This window comes from Cebidichthys violaceus, unplaced genomic scaffold (genome assembly GCF_023349555.1).
Source record: "Cebidichthys violaceus isolate CVI_PGR_0920_01 unplaced genomic scaffold, fCebVio1.0.p SCAF_13, whole genome shotgun sequence".
NCBI lineage: Eukaryota > Metazoa > Chordata > Actinopteri > Perciformes > Stichaeidae > Cebidichthys > Cebidichthys violaceus.
The window spans coordinates 2,131,340-2,154,608 of record NW_027176296.1 but is presented as its reverse complement, the minus strand read 5'-3'; the positions used below and the strand labels follow the sequence as shown (position 1 = coordinate 2,154,608).

General features: G+C 41.0%; 1 protein-coding gene across 5 annotated transcripts in view; it reads left to right on the top strand.

Moving 5' to 3' along the window:
- osbpl9 (oxysterol binding protein-like 9) overlaps positions 1 to 22,649 on the top strand; it is a 30,408-nt gene extending 7,759 nt beyond the window's left edge. For 2 of the 5 annotated variants that reach the window (XM_068707320.1, XM_068707322.1), the window contains 21 exons: positions 3,936 to 4,012; positions 8,094 to 8,189; positions 8,761 to 8,808; positions 9,806 to 9,835; positions 9,930 to 9,980; positions 10,541 to 10,579; positions 13,700 to 13,793; positions 15,322 to 15,426; positions 16,495 to 16,654; positions 16,877 to 16,989; positions 17,105 to 17,223; positions 17,389 to 17,474; positions 17,579 to 17,759; positions 18,593 to 18,677; positions 19,095 to 19,205; positions 19,305 to 19,368; positions 19,448 to 19,588; positions 19,708 to 19,786; positions 20,025 to 20,116; positions 20,228 to 20,363; positions 20,611 to 22,649. In XM_068707320.1, coding sequence (XP_068563421.1) covers positions 3,936 to 4,012; positions 8,094 to 8,189; positions 8,761 to 8,808; positions 9,806 to 9,835; positions 9,930 to 9,980; positions 10,541 to 10,579; positions 13,700 to 13,793; positions 15,322 to 15,426; positions 16,495 to 16,654; positions 16,877 to 16,989; positions 17,105 to 17,223; positions 17,389 to 17,474; positions 17,579 to 17,759; positions 18,593 to 18,677; positions 19,095 to 19,205; positions 19,305 to 19,368; positions 19,448 to 19,588; positions 19,708 to 19,786; positions 20,025 to 20,116; positions 20,228 to 20,363; positions 20,611 to 20,685 — 1,982 coding nt within the window. In that variant the 3' untranslated portion in view covers positions 20,686 to 22,649. Of the gene's footprint in view, positions 1 to 3,935; positions 4,013 to 5,291; positions 5,686 to 6,926; positions 7,098 to 8,093; positions 8,190 to 8,760; positions 8,809 to 9,805; positions 9,836 to 9,929; positions 9,981 to 10,540; positions 10,580 to 13,699; positions 13,794 to 15,321; positions 15,427 to 16,494; positions 16,655 to 16,876; positions 16,990 to 17,104; positions 17,224 to 17,388; positions 17,475 to 17,578; positions 17,760 to 18,592; positions 18,678 to 19,094; positions 19,206 to 19,304; positions 19,369 to 19,447; positions 19,589 to 19,707; positions 19,787 to 20,024; positions 20,117 to 20,227; positions 20,364 to 20,610 lie in introns of those variants that run through there. The other 3 variants (XM_068707324.1, XM_068707323.1, XM_068707321.1) reach the window with 3 other exon arrangements.
- Positions 22,650 to 23,269: the final 620 nt, after the last annotated feature.

The following is a 23,269-nucleotide window of genomic DNA, read 5'->3' as shown; positions in this document are numbered from 1 at the left end:
GTATGCCAATATATTGGTGTGTAATATATATATATTTAATAACAGTTTTTCATTGCATTTTCTGAAGCAGCTACAGAATGTTCTTGGTTCAAGTCTGTTCTGACTCCCGTCATTTCCATCAAGGTTTTTACTTTAGTTTACATAATAAAAGTGAACGTGGCAAAGAAAACCGTTAAACGGTGAAATGAGTATGAACATCGAGTAGAGATGCTTGTACCAGATATCACCGTATGTGGAAGTTGGCCACTTCCCCCTGACTAGCAAACGCACAAATATTCAGTGTCTGCCGGCTGCATCGGGAAAAGACCTGTTGGTCCTTTGACTGCGTGAATAGTTTGAGGAATGATTCAGGCATAACTCTTGCCATGCCGACGAGTAAAGAGAAGACTGCGATTCAGTGAGACACCAAAACGTGGAAATAGAATTGGGGTTTTGTGTAAGGTAGGTCATATTTTTCAGGTATTGTCACCTTTCAAATATTCTCTGTATGATGGTTTAGTTTACTCCCACATTGTCAGACAGATACCGTTCGATTCTGATGGCCTTCACTTTATATTGTTTAGAGATATTAGTTGGTTTACCTCCTGACAGCACAGCTCTATTCATCATATCCATCGCGCGGTTGTTTTGCCATCTAGTCGCAGTGAGAGCGGTTGCATCATGTGATCAAATGACATCAACGCATACTCTTTATCGGAAATATATTAGTCTGGATATGAGGTGACTTTTCCGGTCTATGTGGACACCAGGGTACTGAACCGCAGCCTGTCAGAGGACTGCTGCTCTGTATTGGCTGTATGTGGGAACTCTGTTTCATTTGGCATCTGTGTTCAAGTATCTTATTTTTTTTTTTTTTTTAGGCATTTCAGGTTGCTACTCTCAACTCTCTTTGTATGTCTGTATCTATCATGGGTGTTGATCCAATATCTGTAATTATTAGGAAGGTGTTTGTGGATCAATTGCAGGTTGTGAGGTACGGTACTTCCTTCCTGTATGTTCTTGTTCTTCTAATAGTCGTGCTATGTCGCTCTGCTTTCCCGTAGCAGAGAAGCATCACAGCCTACTGTAATAGGGTTTAGTCATTACACCTTTGTCTGTTATGACTACTTTGCAGCTGGGCTGTGAGACTGTTATAATGTTACAGGGTTGAAACAGCATCATAAAAGTCAAAGTGTATGTTAATAAAGTCAGGTTTTTGCAATCATAGGGAGAAAAAAATGTGAACTTAGTATCAGTTAGACTTTTGCCCTTTTTTTTCACTATGGAATTGGCTGTAAAAGAGAACGTAACAAGTCCTTTACACCCTTATCACTGTAGACTTTAAGGTATTTCACTGTGAACACCGAAACCTTGAAAATATCTTAAAATGTCTTATCTCCTGATAGGGAAAATTAATGAATGACACATTCTTGATATCTTTAACCCTCAGATAAACATTGTCCGTTCTTTCTGGGTCTATTTTCTCTGGTTTAGCGCCACTTACTTCTGAGTAGCACTCACCAGGCAGCAGGATCACTTTCTGGTCAGATAGTTGTAAATTGTACCTTAACTTATCTTGTCCATTCCTCCAATTTTGGCTTGTCCTGGGTCCCTTTTGTCGGTAAGACTTATCAATATTTTAAGGACAAACAACTTGCTGTTTATTTAGTTTTTGTGACTGCAGAATGACAAAGGAGGTTCATATCAGATGACGGTGACTGTCATGACTTGCAGACTTGCAGTATGTCGCCTCATGTGACTGGCCCACTGGCTGACAGGCTATAGATTCGCTGAGTTGACTAACTGCTCATACCTACCTGGGAATGCAAGTCATGTTGTATGTGACAGCTGCAAACTAGGACGAAGATCGGACTTGAGACACAGTTCATACAATTCAAGTATTTGTTTTTTGGTTTAAAGGCCCGGCTACTACCTCTCCTGTCATGAATAGAGCTAAACAACATTAGACGCAGTAATCTGTTCGTCTGGAGACTCTGTTTGGCTGAGGGAAAAGTGAGAGGCCAGAGGCGCTGTCTGAGTGGATTGGCCTGAGCCTCCGCTGCCTTTTAATGTCTTTAAAAGCTTTTTTGCTGTTGCACTGCCCAGCCATTCATCTGCTGTACTGTCTTGTTTCCAGCTCAATATAAAAATGACTTTTACACAGGATATAGTTTGCCAGCTAATTCAATGAACTATAAGTCCTTCTTTCACAGCCTTTGGAGTTACAGTTTTTTGACTGTGTTGCATCATCCAATCCTCCTTAAATACTTGCAGGCTATAAATACATACAACACATGCATACCTGCTACAACCTGACTGGATGGATGAAATCCTGGTCGTGTGTTGGTAGAGGACAAAATATTGTATCTCCTCATGCCATTGGCACCAAGAAGTGTGTGTGTGCCCTCTGCAGTCTGTGTGTTGCACGTGTCAGGCCCAGTATTGGGTCACTGTTTAATGTCACTGGCAGTCTGTTTGTTCTCTGTCTTTGCTCTGAGGGTGCAGCCTGGCCCGGCTCCATTTCACACTCCAACCCCGAAGAGAAATAAAAACACAGCACTGCCTCACCACTCTGGAGGAGCTTTTACTCCTCATTTTTACAGTGATCACAGGAGTATTGATACACCCATCGGTATCAAACATAAGGCTCATTATTTAAACTGAATGTATTTGATTAGCTACTGCTTTAAATCATAAATTATTACTATAAATAATATATTTATGAACATCATGCTGTATTGAAAACGACTTCAAACTAGTGATTGAGACCATAAACTAATATCCACAATGTTTACTGAGGTAATAAATTAAGTGAGAAGTAGAGTCATTTTCTCATAGACTTCTATACATTTGGAATTATTTTTGCAACCTGTGGAGACGCCCCCTGCTGGGTCAGTAGAGAGAATGCAGGTTTTAAGTTACTTTCACATCGGCTTATTCGGCAGAAACGGAGGTTGCTCTCTGGGTTTAACCCATAGATATGCCCATAGACTGTAGGTGTAGCTGGCAAAAGCCATATTATATAATATATATATATAAATGGCAAATTGGCCTTTTTTGTATAATGACATGTAAATAGTGTTTTTATCAGTTAACTATTTGTGACAGTCATGTGATCGCACGCTCCAAGTTACAAACATTCAGAGGTAGAAGCAATCCCTCGATATGCTCTGAATTAAGAATTTAGAAAGCGAACTTTCTTTAGATTTGTTAAGTGCAGTAGCACAGCTAATGTTAGATAGCTGCTAAATTTTAAGGTGCTACCTTTTTTAGGCACAGCCACTAACTAGCCTTACTCATTACTGTAATTTAAAGGAACAGTTCGACGTTTTGAGCAACGCACTTGCTTTCTTGCTGAGAGTTAGATGATAAGATCAATATCACCCTCCGGTCTGAATGGTAAATATGAGGCTTCATAAAGACTAAAAGCAGAGGGGAAACAGCTGGCCTGGCTCTTTCCAGGGTTATATGCCGGACTATTTCTTGGTCAAGCGCAGTAACTTAAAATGTAGAGCTTTTTCTTTTGTGTGGGCGTCGGCCATATGAAGATTTCAGATATCTTTCTGCATTTGATTTCCTGACAGGAAGTAATAAACTCCTCGAGAATAGTTTATTTTTATGGTCCTCTACGTTTATTTTGATCTCTGTTGTTTACTTAAGCTGTAAAGCAGATTGTCTGCCTCTCTGATATATAAAATAACACGTATAGTTATTGTCTTTTATACATATGAACCAGCTCTGAACAGTTTAAGCAGAATCAAGGTATTTTTTTAATAAAAAAACATACCTATCATCTCTAGATGAATACACAGCGTCTACCACTGCGTCACTGGTACTCATTTCAGTCATTTCAGTGTTGTCTTGGTTTCATTAGTGTGTGTGTGTAATGGCTACTGATGTAATGGCTGTATGGAAAATGTGGCTCACTGGGTTTGTCTGTGTGCTCATGTCCTCAGCTCGAGATGCAGATGAGCGGGAGAAGTGGATCCACGCCTTAGAGGGAACTATCCTCCGTCACACCCTGCAGCTCCGAGTACGTAACCATACACGTGTGTGTGTGTGTGTGTGTGTGTGTGTGTGTGTGTGTGTGTGTGTGTGTGTGTGTGTGTGTGTGTGTGTGTGTGTGTGTGTGTGTGTGTGAGTGTGTGAGAGAGAGTGAGAGAGAGAGAGAGAGAGAGAGAGAGAGAGAGAGAGAGAGAGAGAGAGAGAGAGAGAGAGAGAGAGAGAGAGAGAGTTTCTATTTGTTTCTGCGCTAATCCTTCCACTACAGTTACAAGAAAAAAAGTTGCCGTTTGCCTGTTTATGCCAATTCCTGACTGCATCTACGTAGTTTTATATTTACACTACATTTATTTTACATTACATATTATTATCCATTTGCAAACATGGCTTTGTAACACCTGAAGAGTATACTTGTGTAATTATTCAAAACTAGAGGATTGTTGAGCAGATTTGGCAAATAATTAGTGAAGATAAATATGTTACCTAGATATCAAAGCGTCCATTGTGTGATTTTTACTGTATCTCAGATTGCATGTATTTGCATGCTGTATAAATCATGTACTGCGCTGCACCGCAACACCCATATAATGACTTTGAAAGGGACTTTGCATCTCAGGTCTTGTTATCAGCACTTTTTCTTGCTCACACCTGTTTGCTTTGCAGTTGAGAGTCAGTGATGTGTCTCGCCTGTATAAATGGAAATAATGGTGACATTCATGTCATCATAAATGGTGGATGTTTTGTCAATAAGTAGCTGCTTTGGACTGTCATCAGGACCAGGCTTCGTTTTGACTGTTTGATTTACTGCTGACCTGCTGGCAGCCTGTTTTGTCCTTTATTTATTTGTTCTCTCTTTATTATGAGTGTTGATAAGTGTGTCTCAGCCGTCCAACCTAATTTCCTGCTCTCCTTCCCTAAACCAAACCTTACTCCTTGTTCCCTTCCATCCTTTCCATCCCTCATGACCAACCTTTTCATTTGCTCTCCCTCCCTCCTTCCTCTTTTTCTTCTGCCTTCCCTCCCTCTGTGGCAAAATCCCTCTGATGTGCTACGTGTGCCTGCTTTACACACACACACACACACACACACACACACACACACACACACACACACACACACACACACACACACACACACACACACCATGCAGTGATGCAGCGCTGCTGTCGTAGCATCATGTGACCCTGCAGTAACCAATACGAGACCTGCTTGCTTGATCAACCAAACATCTGCCTCTGCGTCCTCAGCCAACCAGAGAGCCGCTTAATGCTTGTCCCTGTCAGCACTTGCTGCTGCTTTGTGTGTTTTCTCTTTTGCCTGCGTGAGAGGAAGTGTGCCTTTCCTGTCAGGGGAGGGTCCTGGATTAACTCAGCTCTGCCTGCCTTCATACCAAAACGCTCAGCTGATAACCGCTGCCGAAGGATATACTGTAGCCAGACTGACTGGGAAGCTAACTGCTGCTGTGGTTTATGTTGGCAGACTGCAGTGAAGAGAGGAGGAGGTTGTTTTCTGTTTTCTGTGTGGAGGAGGAGGGAAAGAAGGCTAACTTCACCAGAGCTGCTGGTTTGTTGCTGTAGGGAGAGAAGACCAGAATAACGGAGGAAGAGAAAGGGGAAAAAAAAGCAAGCTTGTGTCAGGCTAAATAGCCTGATAGGGGAGATGTGCCAGGTTTAACGCAGCATGTCAATTGGAACGAGGCACCCAGTAAGTAAAACACACACACACACACACACACACACACACACACACACACACACACACACAGACACAAGGGCCACTGCACCAGAGCAGGGACAACTTTATCGGCTGCAGTGCGCTGCCAGGGAAGCAGCAGCGTTTTAAAGTGGGTCACACTGCGTGGAGAGACAAATAGGAACGAGGGGGGGAAGGGTGACAGGGTGTTGTTTGTTGAGTCTGGGGTGGAAGGGTGTGTGTGTGTGTGTGTGTGTGTGTGTGTGTGTGTGTGTGTGTGTGTGTGTGTGTGTGTGTGTGTGTGTGTGTGTGTGTGTGTGTGACCTCACAGGCTGCTGTAAATAGCGGACTAGCGGACGTTTGGTCAGGAACAGTGAAGAAGTGAGGTGGTGAGACACAACCACCTGCCTCTGAGTTTCTGCAGCCAAACTTATCTGCTCTGTCTATAAAAAGAAAAAAATAGAAACCATCCCCTCTTTTGTGTGTGTTGGCAAAACTTGAGATTTTGTTCACTGTGATGATAGGGACTCCGTCTTATTATTCGTGGTTTTCACCATGTCCTGCTCTAATTTAGTTTCTTTTTTTCGGCCTACAATGGCCAGTAGTAATGTACGATACAACGCCTTCACAAGTAAATGCAGTCTAATATTCAAGCCCTGTAGTAAATACTACCTGTGTGAGACGCATTACGGTTTTGATTAGGATCTATGTGTTACATTTGTGTTTGTGGTGTTTTGTAAATACTATTGCGTTGGAGTTAATCCCCACTATAAACAGAGGAGGAATGGCTAATTTAACTCTTCACTGTAAGATTAGAAGATGCTCAAAGGTAGTCCACTCCCTATATTTACATAAGGACCTGTAGATGTGTTGACATTGATCTGGTGTTGTTTTGTTAGCAGCTTAAAAGTACAAATGATCATGATGTAATACCTAACCAGAAAGGTGGCAGCTCCTTTCCTCATTAACTGGAGGTATTTCCTAGTGTAGTGCGAGTGTAATAAGCAGACAGGAATTTTTCTCACACTGGAATGTGCACATCCGACCAGCTGTGTACACACATTGATAAAGTATAGAGTCATTCACATCTGTATCAGAGTTGTTGTTGATTTTTACTCAGGACCTCATGTGGACAGCTTTGTTTTTGTAGTCAGGCAAACAGTGCGAGCACCTTTGATCCTTTGAGGAAGTTAGGTTAGTTAAATGCAGGCTGCTCAACTGCTGAGCTGAGACTTTACTCTCTATAAAGATAGTATGTTTTTACAGTTAAAACTTCAGCACGCGCTCAGGCTGCTGACGCCGTTTGCTTGTTAATGGCTTTTCTTCACTTTCCTGTGAGCTCGTCTTTAGCAGGAAGAAAAGTCGCCACACCAACTGGGACTGTGCGACGCAGCGAACCCAAAGCGGCGGTAGCACCCAACATGGTTTGATAAGAGCCTGATTTACTAACGGCACTTCTGTTTGAGTCTAACAATCGTCATCGGCATTACTATTACTCTCTCTCTCTCTGCTTTTTCATGCAAGAGGTGCTGCTTCCATGTCAGAGTAGCTGCTGACACACGCTGTGTTAGTTATCTTACTGATTTGTCTGCATAGAGGTGTTTTTGTGCTGAGTGTGCTTGCTAGTGACAGGCTCCAGCATTAGATATGGGGTGATTTAATTGAATTTTTTTGAAGGACATCTTTGTACGTCTGTGCGTAAATTGATCTGCTCATCTTCCTGTTTTTTGTGCCACAGCCAGCTGGGTTGTTCTTGTTCGGGCGAGCTCAGACAGATAGAGACAGATGCCCGGTCACGTCTGCTCTGCCAATAGTCTAGTAATTACCTTTTAATGGATATTATGTAAGGAAATTGTCTGTGCCTGATTTTGTGTATGTGTGTGTGGAGGGGTCTGTGTTTCTGATTCTGATGGAGCCATTAAAGCAAGCTAATTAGCAAACAATGAATTTGAGTGCACCTCAACCCATTTACACACATGCTTCTATGTCGGTAATTAAATTCTCTCCAGTCTCGATTGTCCTCGCTTCAGTTTTGTTGAATCCTTAAATTCGCTCACCGTCAGTCAGACAGGCAGGCAGGCAGACAGACAGGCAGACCTGCTGGCCTTTTATACTGGCTAGCCTTTCAACAATAGTATTCATATCTCCCCTGGTACAGTACGGTGCTGGAAGATTCCCCTGAACTGTTGATGTTTCTGTCCATTTTGTGTGACAGTTTTCAAAGCCGACTGACCGGGAGCTGACAGAGACATGTTTTTATTTTTTTATGAAATGGATAATAAGTGAATGCGTGGCTTGTATTATTATTGGTAGCGCCTGTGTATTTTACTTTGAATATGCAAATACTAGCATGGCTTTTTTTTTTTACATGTGGTGAGGCCTGCACTAATGCTTTGCTGTGTTTGTTTGTCCATCCTCAGGAGGCAGAGACGGGATTAGTTCCGAGTGTTCAAGACTTCGATAAGAAGCTAGCTGAAGCCGACGCCTACCTACAGATTCTGATCGACCAGTTAAAGGTAGGACTCAATGGAGCAACACCAAATGTTTCACACTTTCATGTAGGTTTTAGAAATGTGGGATGTATGCCACTCACTTTGACATATTTAGCTTAACATCTAGACTTAATGTCCATTTGAGAAATAAGATTCCACATCGATCAAATGATTTATTCCAAATTGCAACCTAAAATTGACCCTGTGCCTGTAAATGTACAGTATCATATACATGGCATTGTTTATATTTCAATCTGTGTCATGACCTTCCGCTTATTCTCTCTTCTGGAGAGCATTTCCTTGCTGATCTCACTCTTGGCTTTAACAAAGCAGAAGTGATTAAAGATTTGTGGTAGCATGGAGATGAAGCAGAAAATCATGTGTTTAAAGAAGCAGCAGCATATTCTCAAAGGCAGAACATCTGCAAGTGTCCTTCACTGGTGAGAGGAGCCTGCTTTCATCATCAAGCAGCAGCATCTGTACAGATTCACCTTCTTATCATTATAATTATCATTTGGCTGTGTACCCATCTTAACTTATTATCCATCTTCCTTTTCTTCTTCTTCATCTCTTGTTCGCTGTCACTCTCACGCAGCTGTTTGACGACAAGATCAAGGACTGCAAAGAGGATGAATCCCGCAGAGTGAGTACCAGCAGAGCTGCTCTGTCTCCTCGTGTATCGGCTCTCTGGTTCTCGCCGTCATTAGAGTCGAGGCTAACAGCAGGGGAAGCAGGCTGACACACAGCGCTGATGGCTGTCCGTGTCACGCAGAGCAGACGTTTGATATCAGCCGCTTGTCAGTTTTAAGCCGTCAGAATATTTAACAGGTTATTGCATTGGTTCAAAAATGACTGTCCATTATGACCTAGGATTTCTTTAGATGTCTCGTTTGTCTGATCAGCTGTCTAATATATTTACCAAATGATCAAAGCTGCACTTAAAAAAAACAAGCGGGGACAAGTTGACATTTTTGCTTGAAAATTGCATTACTAATAGATTTTAAAAATAGCCACTGGTTAATTTTCTGTCTATTGATTAATCGACTAATAGTTGCAACAGACTGACACAGTAAGAGTAGCACTAAAGCCTAATATGGCACATTTAGGGTATCGACGGTAGCTGATGAGCAACAGGCCATGCTTTTGTATCAAAAATGTAAAAACGTATGTAATCGTGGTACTATTGTTAGAACCAAAATGTAATAATTACAGATAATAATTGGTTTAGTGTAAACAATACAGCTCCTTTTCTTTTTGTCTGTCTTTTTAAGACCATTCAGTCCACTAAATAAGTTTTCTACGTGACTTTAAATGTTAGTTTAAAGTCAGTTATCCTTGTTGTTGAAGGAAGCAGGTCAGTTTCAGGGTGTCTGTGGGTTTGTTTGTGTTTTACCAGCAGCTGTGTGATTCACTTCCTCCCTGAGATTAATGTTGGCTTTTGGTCACTTGGACTTGTTTGCCACAGTGACTTCACTAGTCTCCTCAGTATGGGTAATTGTTTCGTAGATTTTCCTTGCTGTTATCTACCAGTTTTGCTTTATTTGCTGTCAAACTGGTTACATACGCTTTTAAAGCTTTTGTGTTTTTAATTACTGTTGGATTTTACAGCCTGTTTTTTTTTTTTCTTCTTTTTTTTACAGAAAATAGACATTTTGAAGGAGACCACTTGTGTAAGTCAGACCGTAACACATTTTCCTTCCTGTCTTTTGAGTTTACGAGTCAGTTCCTACGTATTGAATTCCTTTTCTGTCTTTTTTCTTTCAGAGCATGGTAGAGTCCATCAAGCACTGTATTGTACTGCTGCAAATCGCCAAGGTAAACACTTTATCAGCACGTGTGATTCTTCTCTTTGTAATTTGGTTTGCTACTTCACCATAACCATTGTTCTTGTGAGACCACACCAGTGTGCACTGTGTGTTACCTTTCATATGTGTCTCTGGGGTAGTTCCCTGCTCACAGTTGCCATGTGGGTCGCTGGTTGATTAGGGTGTAGCCCGGTACTCGTTTCATCACATGTTCCATTCAGCCCTTCCTCCCCAGGAAGTGGAGCAATCACCTCTGCTTCATGTAGTTGTTAGTTGACACTTGTTTAAAAACTGAACACTTTCCCTCATGAATAAGGTTCTAGGAAACATGTAGATTACAGATTGGGGCGGTAGAGCAATCTTGTTGCTGATACGGAAATAAATGATGGAGGATTTTACCATGTGATGAAAGGATTACTGCATGCGGCAAGTCGGTGAATATTATGAAGCTTCGTGTGACGAGAACGATGGATCCCATCTCTCTCCACACTGCAGATGTTCAGGATGCTTTGTGAAATGACTCAACCTTCATACACAAGTAGTCTAACATTGTCTTCTCAAAATTTTAAGGACCAAAGTAACGAACAGCAACACGCAAACGGACTTATAGTAAGTTTGACATTCTTCGCCCGTGACAAAAATTTAAATCAAGCAAACTGTTAATTTTTCTTTTCTTGCTTAATTTACTCTCCACTGTAGAAAATCAGATGAATCAGATCTCTTTAGTGCATGCCGTCTAATTTGGAGATAAGCTCTATCTCTAGCTCTTTCCCTCATGTCTTCCACAACTATCCTGTTGATTTAGTTGATGATTTCCTGATTTCATCTCAGATTAAAGTTCTTTTAGCATTGGTGGGGAACTATTCTTTTCTTTTTAGTGTGTGTGTGTGTGTGTGTGTGTGTGTGTGTGTGTGTGTGTGTGTGTGTGTGTGTGTGTGTGTGTGTGTGTGTGTGTGTGTGTGTGTGTGTGCGCACGCGTGCGCAAACTTTTAATCCAGAAGTGTGGCAGAGTTTGTATGTGTAAGTAGACTGTAGATGTGTGTCTGCATGCCTGTATGTGAGGGAATGTTGCACTTCGCCTGACCCACTATTTAGCCGACTAATTCCCCATTGATTCATCGGGTGCACACTGCCTGCTTATTGAACCATCGAGCACTAATAAATGGAAAGTCATCCAGAGAGCACTTTACTGGCTCTGCAGATGTCTTCATGTCAGTCGCCATACCCGGAGGTTTGCATGTTTTTTTTTACTATAAATCACATGTACTTTGAATTGCTGACTATTATTTTCCATTTTATATAAGTTTTCAGATTCATTTCGGTTCTAACAGGGAGCGATTAGTTTCCAGTCTTTTTAGGATGTTGTGAATAGCGTGAAGAATTATAACATTTATAATCAATCACAGTAAACATGTGTTTTCTTTATTTTAAATAACACTCTGACCCCTGTGATTTGAGAGCGGGCTGCCAAACAATAAACTTTTAAATTAAGTAACAACAAAACATACATTATCCTCTTAACTTTATTCTTGCAGGTTTGATTTCCAGGCAGCAATGCAGTGCTTTCAGACACCAATTACATTTTTTCAGTCCTGGCCATGCAATCTAAAAAAAATGGAAGTGGACTATATATTCAGTGAACTGTGATAGTTTACATATCTATACAAGTTGTAATGCAAAGGTGTGGGAAGTGGTCTGCTAGAAAGGAAAGAGGTACTATAAAATGAAAGAAAAGTGATGACTTAAGAGCAAACGAATCATGTACCGACAGCTTAGACCACCCTACAATGAACAAAACCCAGTGAGTACCTGCAAGGGAAAAACAAAATCAATAGAAAAACTTTCATTATGCTTTTGAAAATGGAAGGTAATGTGAAACCTTTCAAGGGTAATGGACTAACATGAGGAATAATTTCAGTGGTCCTCACAGAGGGGCCTGTACAGCTCATAGGCCTGCGCTGCTCTTATAGCTGACTTAATCTCAGTCATTAAGTAAAGTATTAGATTGTATAAATAGCACATCATAAGCTCGGTCTATACATCAAACTGCACATGTTTTTTTTTGTATATGCCATAAGCTTCATACTAAAGATATCTTTGCCGCTTTAGAACATCTAAACATCTGTCACGTTGCCTGAATGCCTTTTAATGTGGAGCAAATAATAAATGAACTGTAGATCGTTCGTTAAAATTATTTGAAAAACCAGCAGCATGTCAGGTACGGCACCGCCAGGAGTCGTATAAACCAAGCACACCAGAAGCCTAGTGTGTGTGTGTGTGTGTGTGTGTGTGTGTGTGTGTGTATATATATATATATATATACACGTGGACGAGGCAAGCATTGGGAGGTAGAAAGGAGCGAATAGTGGCAGAAAGCTTGAAGATAGGAGAGAGAAGTGTGAAAAAATGGAAGTAAGCTTCTCTGCTTCACATTTCCTCTGATCATAAGTTGCATTTTGATGACACGGAAACATAAAAAAAAAACAAGGTCAGAGAGTCCGTTTCTAAGTTCCTAGAGTATTACAGAGAGGAAAATGTCATCCTCAGAAAAACAAGCATGACTTCACACCACAGAATTCCTCTGTAGTCCGTATCTTCTATGTCTAACAGTGTTGCATCATGGGATTGTGGAGGCCTGTTGTCTATTTCCTGGTATTCTAGTCTAACTTTGGTACACCAGCTGCTCTGTTTTCACCCTCAGAGTATCAGGTCGTCATCTGACTCGCTGTTCCTGTTAATTTCAAATGCCTGAATCAGAACTTTCCTTGTAAAAGTCACGGATTATAGGTCAAGTTTGAGTAATAGGATAACATCACATTGATTAGATCTCATTTCAGTGCCAACAAGAGCCCTGAGGGTAAGTTGTTGGGGAATAAGGGTCGATAAGGTTTTGCTTTAACTCGTGCTGTCATCTGTGTTCCTGTCCTTTGGGCCATTGGTGCCGGTGACCCCATTACACCAAGCCAACAGGCTGTGTGCACGTCTGTGTGCATGTCTGTGCCTATATTCAAATGCATGGAGACGTGATGTTAAGATGGCACTGAATAGAGCAGGCCACTGCAGATAAGCACGTCCTCACTGGGTTTTTACCACAGGGAAATCAAAAGCTAGAGAGTTAAAACATGTTACAGATTTAGTCTGCGGCCCAGTGGAGTTAATTTATTCCTTTTTAGATGGGAAGGTTGCTCAGAGGTCCAGAGGCGCTGTTGGTTGTTGAGCTGCTGGTGTTTGGATTTCAATCGGTGTCATTGGTTTCATATTGATCTAGATAATGAAACCTGGAAACACTCTTTCCTTGAAATGAAGTGAAAGGAAATTGATCTGCCTTGGCTTTGTGTTGTATATTTTATTTCAGTGTTCTTGTTATCGCGTTGGCATTAAAGCTGATATAGAACCAATACACAAGCTGTGAAGTTGGTGCCCAGTCGAGGGTGAGTGCTTGCATTGACATCTGGCTTGGCTGTAAATGTAAATGGTGTTTAATTGTGGTCAGCATGCGGGTACATTTGGTTTGAGGCTAGTAAAGAAATAGGTTGGTGTTTTCCTGTATGACTGTGACCCGTTTAAAGGTGGGGCCAGACTCTCTATTGCACCATTGGATTTTAATCTCCAGGGTTATGTTGTCTTTTGGACAACATTTTAGATTAGTTAGCAGGCAGTGACGTGGGTTTGCTGCTGTTGCAGCAAGTGTCTGATGTGGTGTTGTTTTTTGTTTTTTTCCTCCTCCAGAGCACCATAAACCCAGTGGATGGGATCTACCAACCCCCTCTGGACACTCCTCTAGTCAACACCACGATGCCAACACAAACCACACTACCCACAGGTACTAAACGTCTGCATTCTCACCATGACTTGTACACATTTATACACGTTATCGTGTGCTTGACGTTTATGTAGGCTGGTATAGACTTCACAGACCCAACTACTCCCAGAGAGGCTGACAACAGCTCCCCCTGTTGTTCATACTTTAATCTCTGGACCTGCTCTGTGTAACACACTTAATGGTGTTACAGAATTGTCTGCTGTCAAATACTTTTTTTGGCAATTTGATCCAAGAGCAAAGACTGTAATGGGTCAATATTCTGTCCCATTTAAAATCTGTATGTTCCCCTGTGGTATTGAAGATGATGACAATATCAATAGTATTCAGGGTTTGGATAAATGTACATAATGTTCTTTCAGTGTTTGAAAGTAAATTGATAAAAGTTAACTTCCTGACTGTTGAGGCTCTACTACAGCATGGTCAAGTAGCATGATATTTATTATGGTCATCACGTGTGTTAATGTGATGATATTTAATTTTTCCTACTCAATCCTCTCTGAAAATTAATTTATTAATGTTCTGTTTTGAGCAGATTCCTGTCCTTCATTGTAATTTATTTTTAAGTAATTTTATTCAGTAAATAATCGACTGAATTTAATGGCATGACATGACTTAATGCCGTGTTCACACCAAACGCGGCGTGAAATATGCGAATTCCCCTCATTTCAACTCGCGCGAAAAGTTCGCGTGGCGCTGTGTCGCGATATCCTATCAGCGTTGAGAAGCTCCTTCTGTCATCACTGACGTAATGCCGTTGTTGAATCAGGGAAACAAATATTGTACCCAGAGCTCTATGATACCTCATATTAGTAGAGACCGGATGAAACTATGTGTATAAATATGTGTGTAAACCATATGGTACAAACAATGAAAACAACGCTGCTGTATTTACGTCTAGATGACGTTATGTTGAGTGTTGATGGAGCTGCTAATGTTAGCATAACCTAGCATCGATCGATTTGAGCTCCATTGAGAAAACAAGTATTTTAAACGTTATTTGTTTGTCGTCTTGCGGAGAGAAGTAACAAAACATTGATTCAGACTTTTTACAAATCGGCATCATTACGTAGTTATTTCGGCAACTCTTTGTATCTGTTTGTTGCAGTTACATTTAATTAGTGTTCATACAGCTGTAGTAAACAGCCGACGTGTGGCTTGCTAGACACAGTGAATACACCTCGATGAAATCCACGAAGCTCCTCCGGATGATGTTATGAATGCGTTTAGTTCCCAGCGATATCTGGGACTTACACAACAAGTACTAAGCAGAAATAGAGTTTATTTCTTCCATGGTTGATGGCGGAAATATATGGCTTAGTTGATAACGGCGTCCATGGACCACTCCCCCTCTCCGGAGCGAATGACAACAAATGGTCACGCGAGTAAACTGCCGCTACTAACGCGACGTGAAATATCTCGAGGGAGGCTTCTGTCTGCATCGTCTCAGATCATTTCAGGCTGCTGTTTCTTAAAGTGATGTTGCTTCAGTGCTAAATCATCTACTTTCTCTTTTTTGTTTTTGCTGAAGACGCTTCTCAGGTGTGTAAATCAGACCAACGCCCCTCGACGTTGTCAGTTGGTCCCGTCGTCACAGTGATGGGCAGTCTGCAGACCCCAACTCCCAACAGCACAGGTGAAAGTTCACTTCACACACATCAACGTTTAATTATTACAAGCCAAATTAAATACTAGGAACTGAAGTTTTATTCCTGGTTTGGGTCTTTGGTACAGTCCCTAGTGACATATTGATATAGTTACAACAACACACTCAATGTTCATTTGTGAGTTTTAGCTTTGGGTTAGATTTGGTGCTTTCAGTGATATAACATGATCTTCATTGGCAGATGAAGTTTTCATGGTATTGCAGATGTTCAAATTTCCACCTATTCTTAACAATTCAAGGACTTTTCGTCCATGTTGGCTTAAAGTTAACGTTCAAAGTGCATTATTGACCTTGGAAACAGCAACTGTAAAATTAATAAATAAAATACTTTAAGACCCATTAAGTGCTGAAAGAGGTTTGAGGTGACATTTTTCATCAATTTCATCAACTTCAAACATCACCTTTTTATTTTGTCTTGACTTAAAAATGAAAATCTTCTTACTTGTACTACAATAAATGTGTTTCATTGCTCATGCCCTGGTAAACATCAACATACGATTGTATCATAATTTGGAGAAAGAACAGTGTGGGTCCTTATCAGAATATTATTATTTATTGTTAGATCCTCTAATGTACAAGCTAATGTAAGAAGAACACTACTAAAAGAGCAAAAGTAATGATAACATGAATTATTACTGTACTTCTCCAACCCTGAGTGCTGTGTCAACGAACATATTAAATTAAAAAGCCAAGTAGAAAAGCACAGCAAGGTTCATGTTTGTGTTCTGTGCTGAGGCAGCAGTATTAAAATGCTGCACTGTGCACTAAGGAGGCGGGCTGTGTGCTCGAGAGCACTGTCAATATGCTCTGCAGAGGAAGCCGTCACTACGTTAAAGACGGCTTGATTTTACTTTACACAGCCGGCTAGACCCGGGTCTGAAAGGAATGCTTTAGTCGAACAGCATATTGTTGATTTGACCTGTACACTGTATGAATAAGGAAGCCTTGTTGAGTTGATCCATGAAATGAAAATGCTGCTAGAGAGAGCTGACATGACAGACGATGTTTGTTTATTCTTTTTCTTTCCTCCTCTATCAGGGAGTGGCCCGTCAGGCCCCAGCAGCGGCATGGCCTCCCCCACTCACATCCCCCTCCCGTCGCACTCGGTGCCAGACTTCTCTTACTCCTCCAGCGAGGATGAGTTCTACGATGCTGACGAGTTCTACCAGAGCAGCACTTCCCCCAAACACTGCATAGAGTGAGTATAGCATCACCCCCCCCTCCCCCGCTGCAGCTAGCACTACATACATCAAGTCTTTGAAAGGCAACACTTTAATGATAGCATTTAGCAGGTCAGGTGGGGAAAATGCTGCCTCGTGCAAATAAATGTTAAGTCAAGAGAAATTTGTTGTGAATTTCCTCTCACTCTTCTCTGCCCTGCTTCCTGTCTCCTTGTCAACTCCCTGTATCACTTCCTCAGTCCCTCAGGGCCTCAAGCTGCCTCGCTTCTCACCAATGAAGCAACGGCATTGAAACGACCAAACACCACCGAGTCCATGAACTCGTCCATGTCCAACGGCACCACAGATGCAGGTAAAAAGGGAAAGCACACAAGACAGCGCACAAAGGGTAAAAAGTGACGTGAAAAGACAGGAAACGTAATGTTATTACAGCCAAGTGAGACTTGTTCTTCTGCTGTTGTCTGCAGACCAGTTTGACAGCCACGATGACCGCGATGATGACGGAGAGGGCGAGTCTGTGGAGGAGCACAAGAGCGTCATCATGCACCTTCTCTCTCAAGTTCGTTTGGGCATGGACCTCACGAAGGTAAAGACCCCTGACCAACATCACTTAGTTATGAGTCTGTATTCCTCTCGCTGCAGTGGTCTTTTTATCCTCTTACGCACCAGCATCATCTGTGCAGGCAGCTTTCTATTGAACAACCCACGCAGCAACAGTTGTACAATTTTTCTCCTTTGTTTTATTTCACAGGTGGTCCTGCCCACTTTCATCCTCGAGAGGAGATCTTTGTTGGAAATGTACGCAGACTTCTTTGCACATCCAGATGTATTTGTAAGGTAAGGGTCATCTCTCTCTCACTGGCGCAAGCTGTGGCATCACACAGATTTGTATATACATTCACAGATGGTAGTTTTAACTTAATTTGTGTGACTTCCGCTAGTATCGCCGAGCAGGAGGAGGCCCGGGAGCGCATGGTTCACGTGGTAAAGTGGTACCTGTCAGCTTTTCATGCAGGGAGGAAAGGCTCAGTGGCCAAGAAACCTTACAATCCAATCCTGGGGGAAGTCTTCTACTGCCACTGGGATCTGCCCAGCGAAGCAGAGGAGCCGTCCCCACACACGGTGAGAGCACACTGACTATGTGAATGTAATCAGCTATGGTATAGCATTTTACACTTTACACCTTAGATTAATGTCGCAAGAAACAAAACTTTCACACATCTTTACAAAAGTTCATGTTTATGCCGGATTTATTGTGAAGAAGGTACCACTTCATATTAACAAAAACAAGCTGTTACTTTAGCTAAAGTGTTGTTGTTGGCCTGTGTTGGAGAAAAATAACTTTTAGAATGATCAGTTCTTAGTGTTTAACATACAAGGCTCCGTGAAGTCTGTGACTACTGTGTGAATTCTCTTCACACTTGCTATCTCAGATGTTCCTCGTTTAGCAGTCACTGTGACCTTCTGTAGGGGGCGATTGTATATCTTACTAAACGCCAAGATGACGTTTGCTTGTGCGGAAGGGACGAGTTCAAGACATGCCACGTAGCTTTATGCAAATGATTCTGTGCAAACACACTTGTGTGTTATCCGAAGTATGAATATCAGAGACTCAGAGACAGACCTCTGAACAGCCTTGATACATGACTTGTATGTGTTTCAACTCTGTCTCCTTCTTGCCAGAATAAATGTCCTGTGATAATTACTTTTACATCGGCTTCGAGTGAATTTCTCTAACAGCCTGTTAAGCTCATTGAGACTATTTGGTTATACAAATAACACTAAGTTGAACAAACTTTGTTCTTATTCCGTGAAACTGGTTTCCTTTTATGTACATTGCTACACACACAACACCTTTCAATTTCATATTATTTACATAGTCACAACAATGTATTAGTTTTTCAGGTTTTGTATATTTGTAACCTGGTAAAGCTTGTTTATTTTGACTCCTCCAGGAGACGGTATCAGAAGGTCCAGTACCGTGGTCTTCATCCAACAGTGTGTGTTTTGTGGCAGAGCAGGTCTCTCACCACCCACCCAGTAAGTGTGGATCCTATTTATTTTATGATTTTTGACAATACTAGTAGGCACTGCTTCATTTAAGTATAGTGCAACTGATGCAGTGTTTGTAGGACTAGCCATAGCTAATTTGCAAACCAGGTCTCTGGTTAGCAAAAAAAGAAAGTGCAGTAGTGACTCCTTTACTTCTAAGGGATTACAAAGCAAGTCTGCAAAAACCTTTTCACATGTAGTGTCGAGAAAAAAGCGACCATCAGCCCCTTATTTTTTAGATCCTTTCTCATTGCCTTTTAGGGGTCCAAAAAAATATATTAAGCAAAGTATATAGGCTGTTGATCACAGCATAAAAATGTAAATTAAATTGTTTGACTGATTTTTAAAGTCTCAAGCTTACTGCATGTTTGCTTCATTTTCTGGACTCTTCTCTCCTTTCTGTAGTTTCTGCATTCTACGCAGAATGTTTAAATCAGAAGATCCAGTTCAACGCTCACATCTGGACGAAGTCTAAGTTCTTAGGCATGTCCATAGGTGTCCACAATATTGGCCAAGGTACTTAAGAGCGCTGCTTCACACACTCCAAAATAAGATTCTTTTTTTTTTTTTACACCCTTTACCTGTTGAACTGATTATTTGCTGGTCTTGTTTCAGGTTGTGTGTCATGTTTGGAGCACGATGAGCATTACATCCTCACCTTCCCTAACGGATACGGCAGGTGCGTGTTACTATATTCCTGCGACGCATATTTCTGGTCATGAATACGTTCGTCACTGATCCTGAGCCTGTCTGTCCAGGTCGATTCTGACCGTGCCGTGGGTGGAGCTGGGTGGGGAGTGCAACATCTCCTGCTCCAAGTCGGGCTACAGCGCTAACATCGTGTTCCACACCAAACCCTTCTACGGAGGAAAGAAGCACAGGATAACCGCTGAGATTTTGTAAGAGGAAAACGGTTGCACAGCACAGTTTTAAATCACAGTTCAAAGACTGATTATGTATGAAAGAGTCTGACTTTTTTCTTTTTTTTAACCACAATTCTTTTCTATCTCTCTTTCAGTGCGCCGAATGATAAGAAGTCCTTCTGCTCCATTGAAGGAGAATGGAACGGAGTGATGTATGCCAAGTGGGCAACTGGAGTGAGTCTTTTCTTTATCTCTTCTTTTTCCCATTTTTCTTATCATTTTTTTGAATGTGTTGGAGACTAAATATCAAATTTGACAATAATTACTTTAGGCAAATTATTCATCATTTATTAGTTGAACAGAAACAAAATGTAGGCATTCATTCCACTTTGGACTAATTACTAAAGGAAAGAGTTTAGCTATGAATAAACACATTAATAGATGATCTGGTGTGTTTTGTGTGTGTTTCTAGGAGAACACAGTGTTCATAGACACTAAGAGGTTAGGCACCATTAAGAAGAAAGTGAGAAAGCTGGAAGACCAGCTTGACTACGAGTCCCGAAGGTGAGAAATTAAACTGCTTTTGCGTACCATGGCGGACCTACCTAGGATCAAGAAAAGAAGTCCCTCACTCAGAAACAAAACTCTTGTCTTTTCCCTCCTTCCATTCACCAGATTGTGGCGAGATGTGACGTTGAACTTGAAGCGGAGAGACATTGATTCAGCAACAGAATCCAAACACCGGCTGGAGGAGAAACAGAGAGCCGAAGCCAGAGAGAGGAAGGAGAACGAGCAGCAGTGGGAGACCAGGGTGAGACTGTTTGTTCTTCATCTACCAGATAGAGCAGGGACACCGTGTGATAATAGACATTAACATGCATATTTTTACCTTTAAAGCTCTGTATATTATATATAACAGGAAATTGAAGGTAGCTCACTTTATACGTGAAATATGACAGATTCAACACCTTTATTTCCCAGATAATTGTGCCGATTTATTTTAGCATCAGTTCAAATATTTGCTTATAAATAATGTTTTTGCTTGTGTGTTGCTGCAGCTATTCCACGAGGACGGGGAGTGCTGGGTCTATGATGAGCCTCTATTAAAGAGATTAGCCTCTCAGAGGCAGTGAGAGGACGACGCACACTCTGATACACACAGCATACATATATGCATAAAGAAAATGCACACACAACAGAGTCTTCATAAGAACTCTTTTGCAAAACCACTTCTTTTCCAAGCCTTGGAATGACTGATGATTGAATATGTACACAGCTTTGCATTTGACTGTAAAACAACAATATGGAAATGAATGAAATCAAATGGAAAAGCATTTAAGATGTAAACGTGAAAAACTAGTTAATGCTCCACTCCTTATTTGGGCAATTTCACTTCCACCGCCACCGATACCCACCACCCCGCCAAGACGAGACTCAGTGCACAGTGAAGGCGGGAGGGTTGGCACATCTCGTCTCTCAACTCTGTGCGTCAACTTCACGACGGCACCCTCCATCAGCTCCACAGGACGAGCCAGAGCAGCACTCGTTTCCCTACACAAACGTTTTTTGGGGAGGGGGGGCAAGGGGTGTGTCTGATTGATGGTATTCAAATCAAATAAACCTTGACAAAGAAATCGGCGCTCTAAATCTCAGGGAATCTGGTGACTGAGGAAAGAAAGCTGCTGCCCCCTCCGAGAGTCTGACAGCCTTATAACGGTGGAAGTGATGAATCTTAAAAGGGGCGGGGGAGAAATTCTCCGCTTGCCTGCAACTGGTTGTAACTGTTGTTTATATATAGATATACATATGATGGATATATAAATATATATTCTTTTTTTATTTTCGATGCTCTTTTTGTTTATTTTTCTTTCTGGCAATAGTGTAAAAAATATTTGAGAATATGAACTTGATGGCTTTACATCTTTAGGAATCATTCCATTTACCCTTTTGGTGTTTTGCGTTCCCATTTCAGGTCAACGTTGTCGCCTATTTGGTTCTTCACACTGTTCTCAAGCGAAGCTCTACGCAAGCCATAGCATCTGAACTCACTGATTGGGAGAGTTGTGATAGATTTGTGGAATATATGCAATAAAGAGATCATTGACATTGCTTGTTCAAAGGACAAATTTGGGTGTCCATTATGCCAAAAAGATTTAGATAAACGGCTAAAGGAACTTCCTCTCTGGACAGAGAACAAACAATCCTCCATATTACCTAAAGGTGTTTATGAACAAATGATTGTTTGCATATTTTTGTCTTTCTGGATTGCTGGTTCATGATGAGGACGTAAGACTAGGACTGAGTCTGTAAAAGTCTCCCGGTTTCCTCTCCAAACCCACAGACGTCAGACTGGATCGCCTTGATGGTTCAGGTGTTGTCACCGGATGAGGAGAGTGAAAACCAGAGTAGACTTCTGAAACACTGCTGCTGGTTCATAGTGCTGCTTTGAGTCCAGACTGTGTTCTGCCGGTTCTGTTTTCTCGTCAACTTCATTTTCTTTGTCCAATAATTTTTTTAGATCACCACATAGAGGTCAATATTTAACCTACTGTACACCTCTCCTTTCTTAAACTGTCATTCAATCTCTTATTTACAGCTACATAGATTGGATATAAATGCAATGGTATCTGGATGAAAGTCAGAAATAATAAACACTTTTCACCTAAAGATGCTCAAGAATATCTCTCAGTGCAGCTCACATCAGAGATGAATCTGGTCGATTTCAATGAATATGAACCTAATATGAATCAAGGAACCTGTTGGAGGGATCTATAAAGACGGACATATTCCTGGTGCTGTGTGTATGAAAAACTTGCTGGTGAATTTAATCCTCTTAAGCATACAAAATGCCTTTAGAAACTAGCCAAATTAAATTCAGTGTCCAAGCTAAATTTGTTAGTTTTTATTTTGTTTTTTCCTCCATGGTATGTCTTTGTAAATTATATTGAATCGAGGCCTTGCCATACATTTCAGTATCACTCAGTATCGCCTGATAGAGAGCAATCAAAATGTATTTTTTATTTTAATTTTGATCATAACCATTGATTGTATCAGATTTTCCTGTTTATTGATGCATAATATTAAATCTATGAGTTTATTCCTGTGGGATATTGTCTTGGTTATTTCCAATGAGCTTTGCCTCAAGTCTGATCTTCAGAACATTGTGACAGACTGCAGAGAGGAAAGACTACACGACAGCTATATTAATGGTCTGGAAACCAACCAGTACTATAAGCTACAAAAGCACTAACAGGTGTCAATTCAATTATATGAATTAAGTCAAACAAAACTTAATTTATTAACATGCATAATACAATCTTAATATTCTTAAAACTAGATTTTGAAACTGGTCCTCTCTACAATACATAGCCAGACGAAGATAAACTAAAATTACGGGGCCAGCCTTACTTGATGTTGTGAATTCGTTCCCGAACAAATTTGTAGTTCATTCAATAACGAAAAAACAATGGAAACACTGTGAACGTTGGGCTTTTTGGGTCCATTTTGTGAGTATAAAACCAACACACGGACCTTAAGTGAATATCTTCTTTTTTTTTTATAACAATAACTATATATATATATATATATATATATATATATATATATATAATACTTTTTAAAACAGTATTATATGTATTATGTTATTTGACACGATTGGCCAGCAGGGGCACTAGCCACTGAACTATTTTCCCACCAGCCATTGCGACATCTCCTATA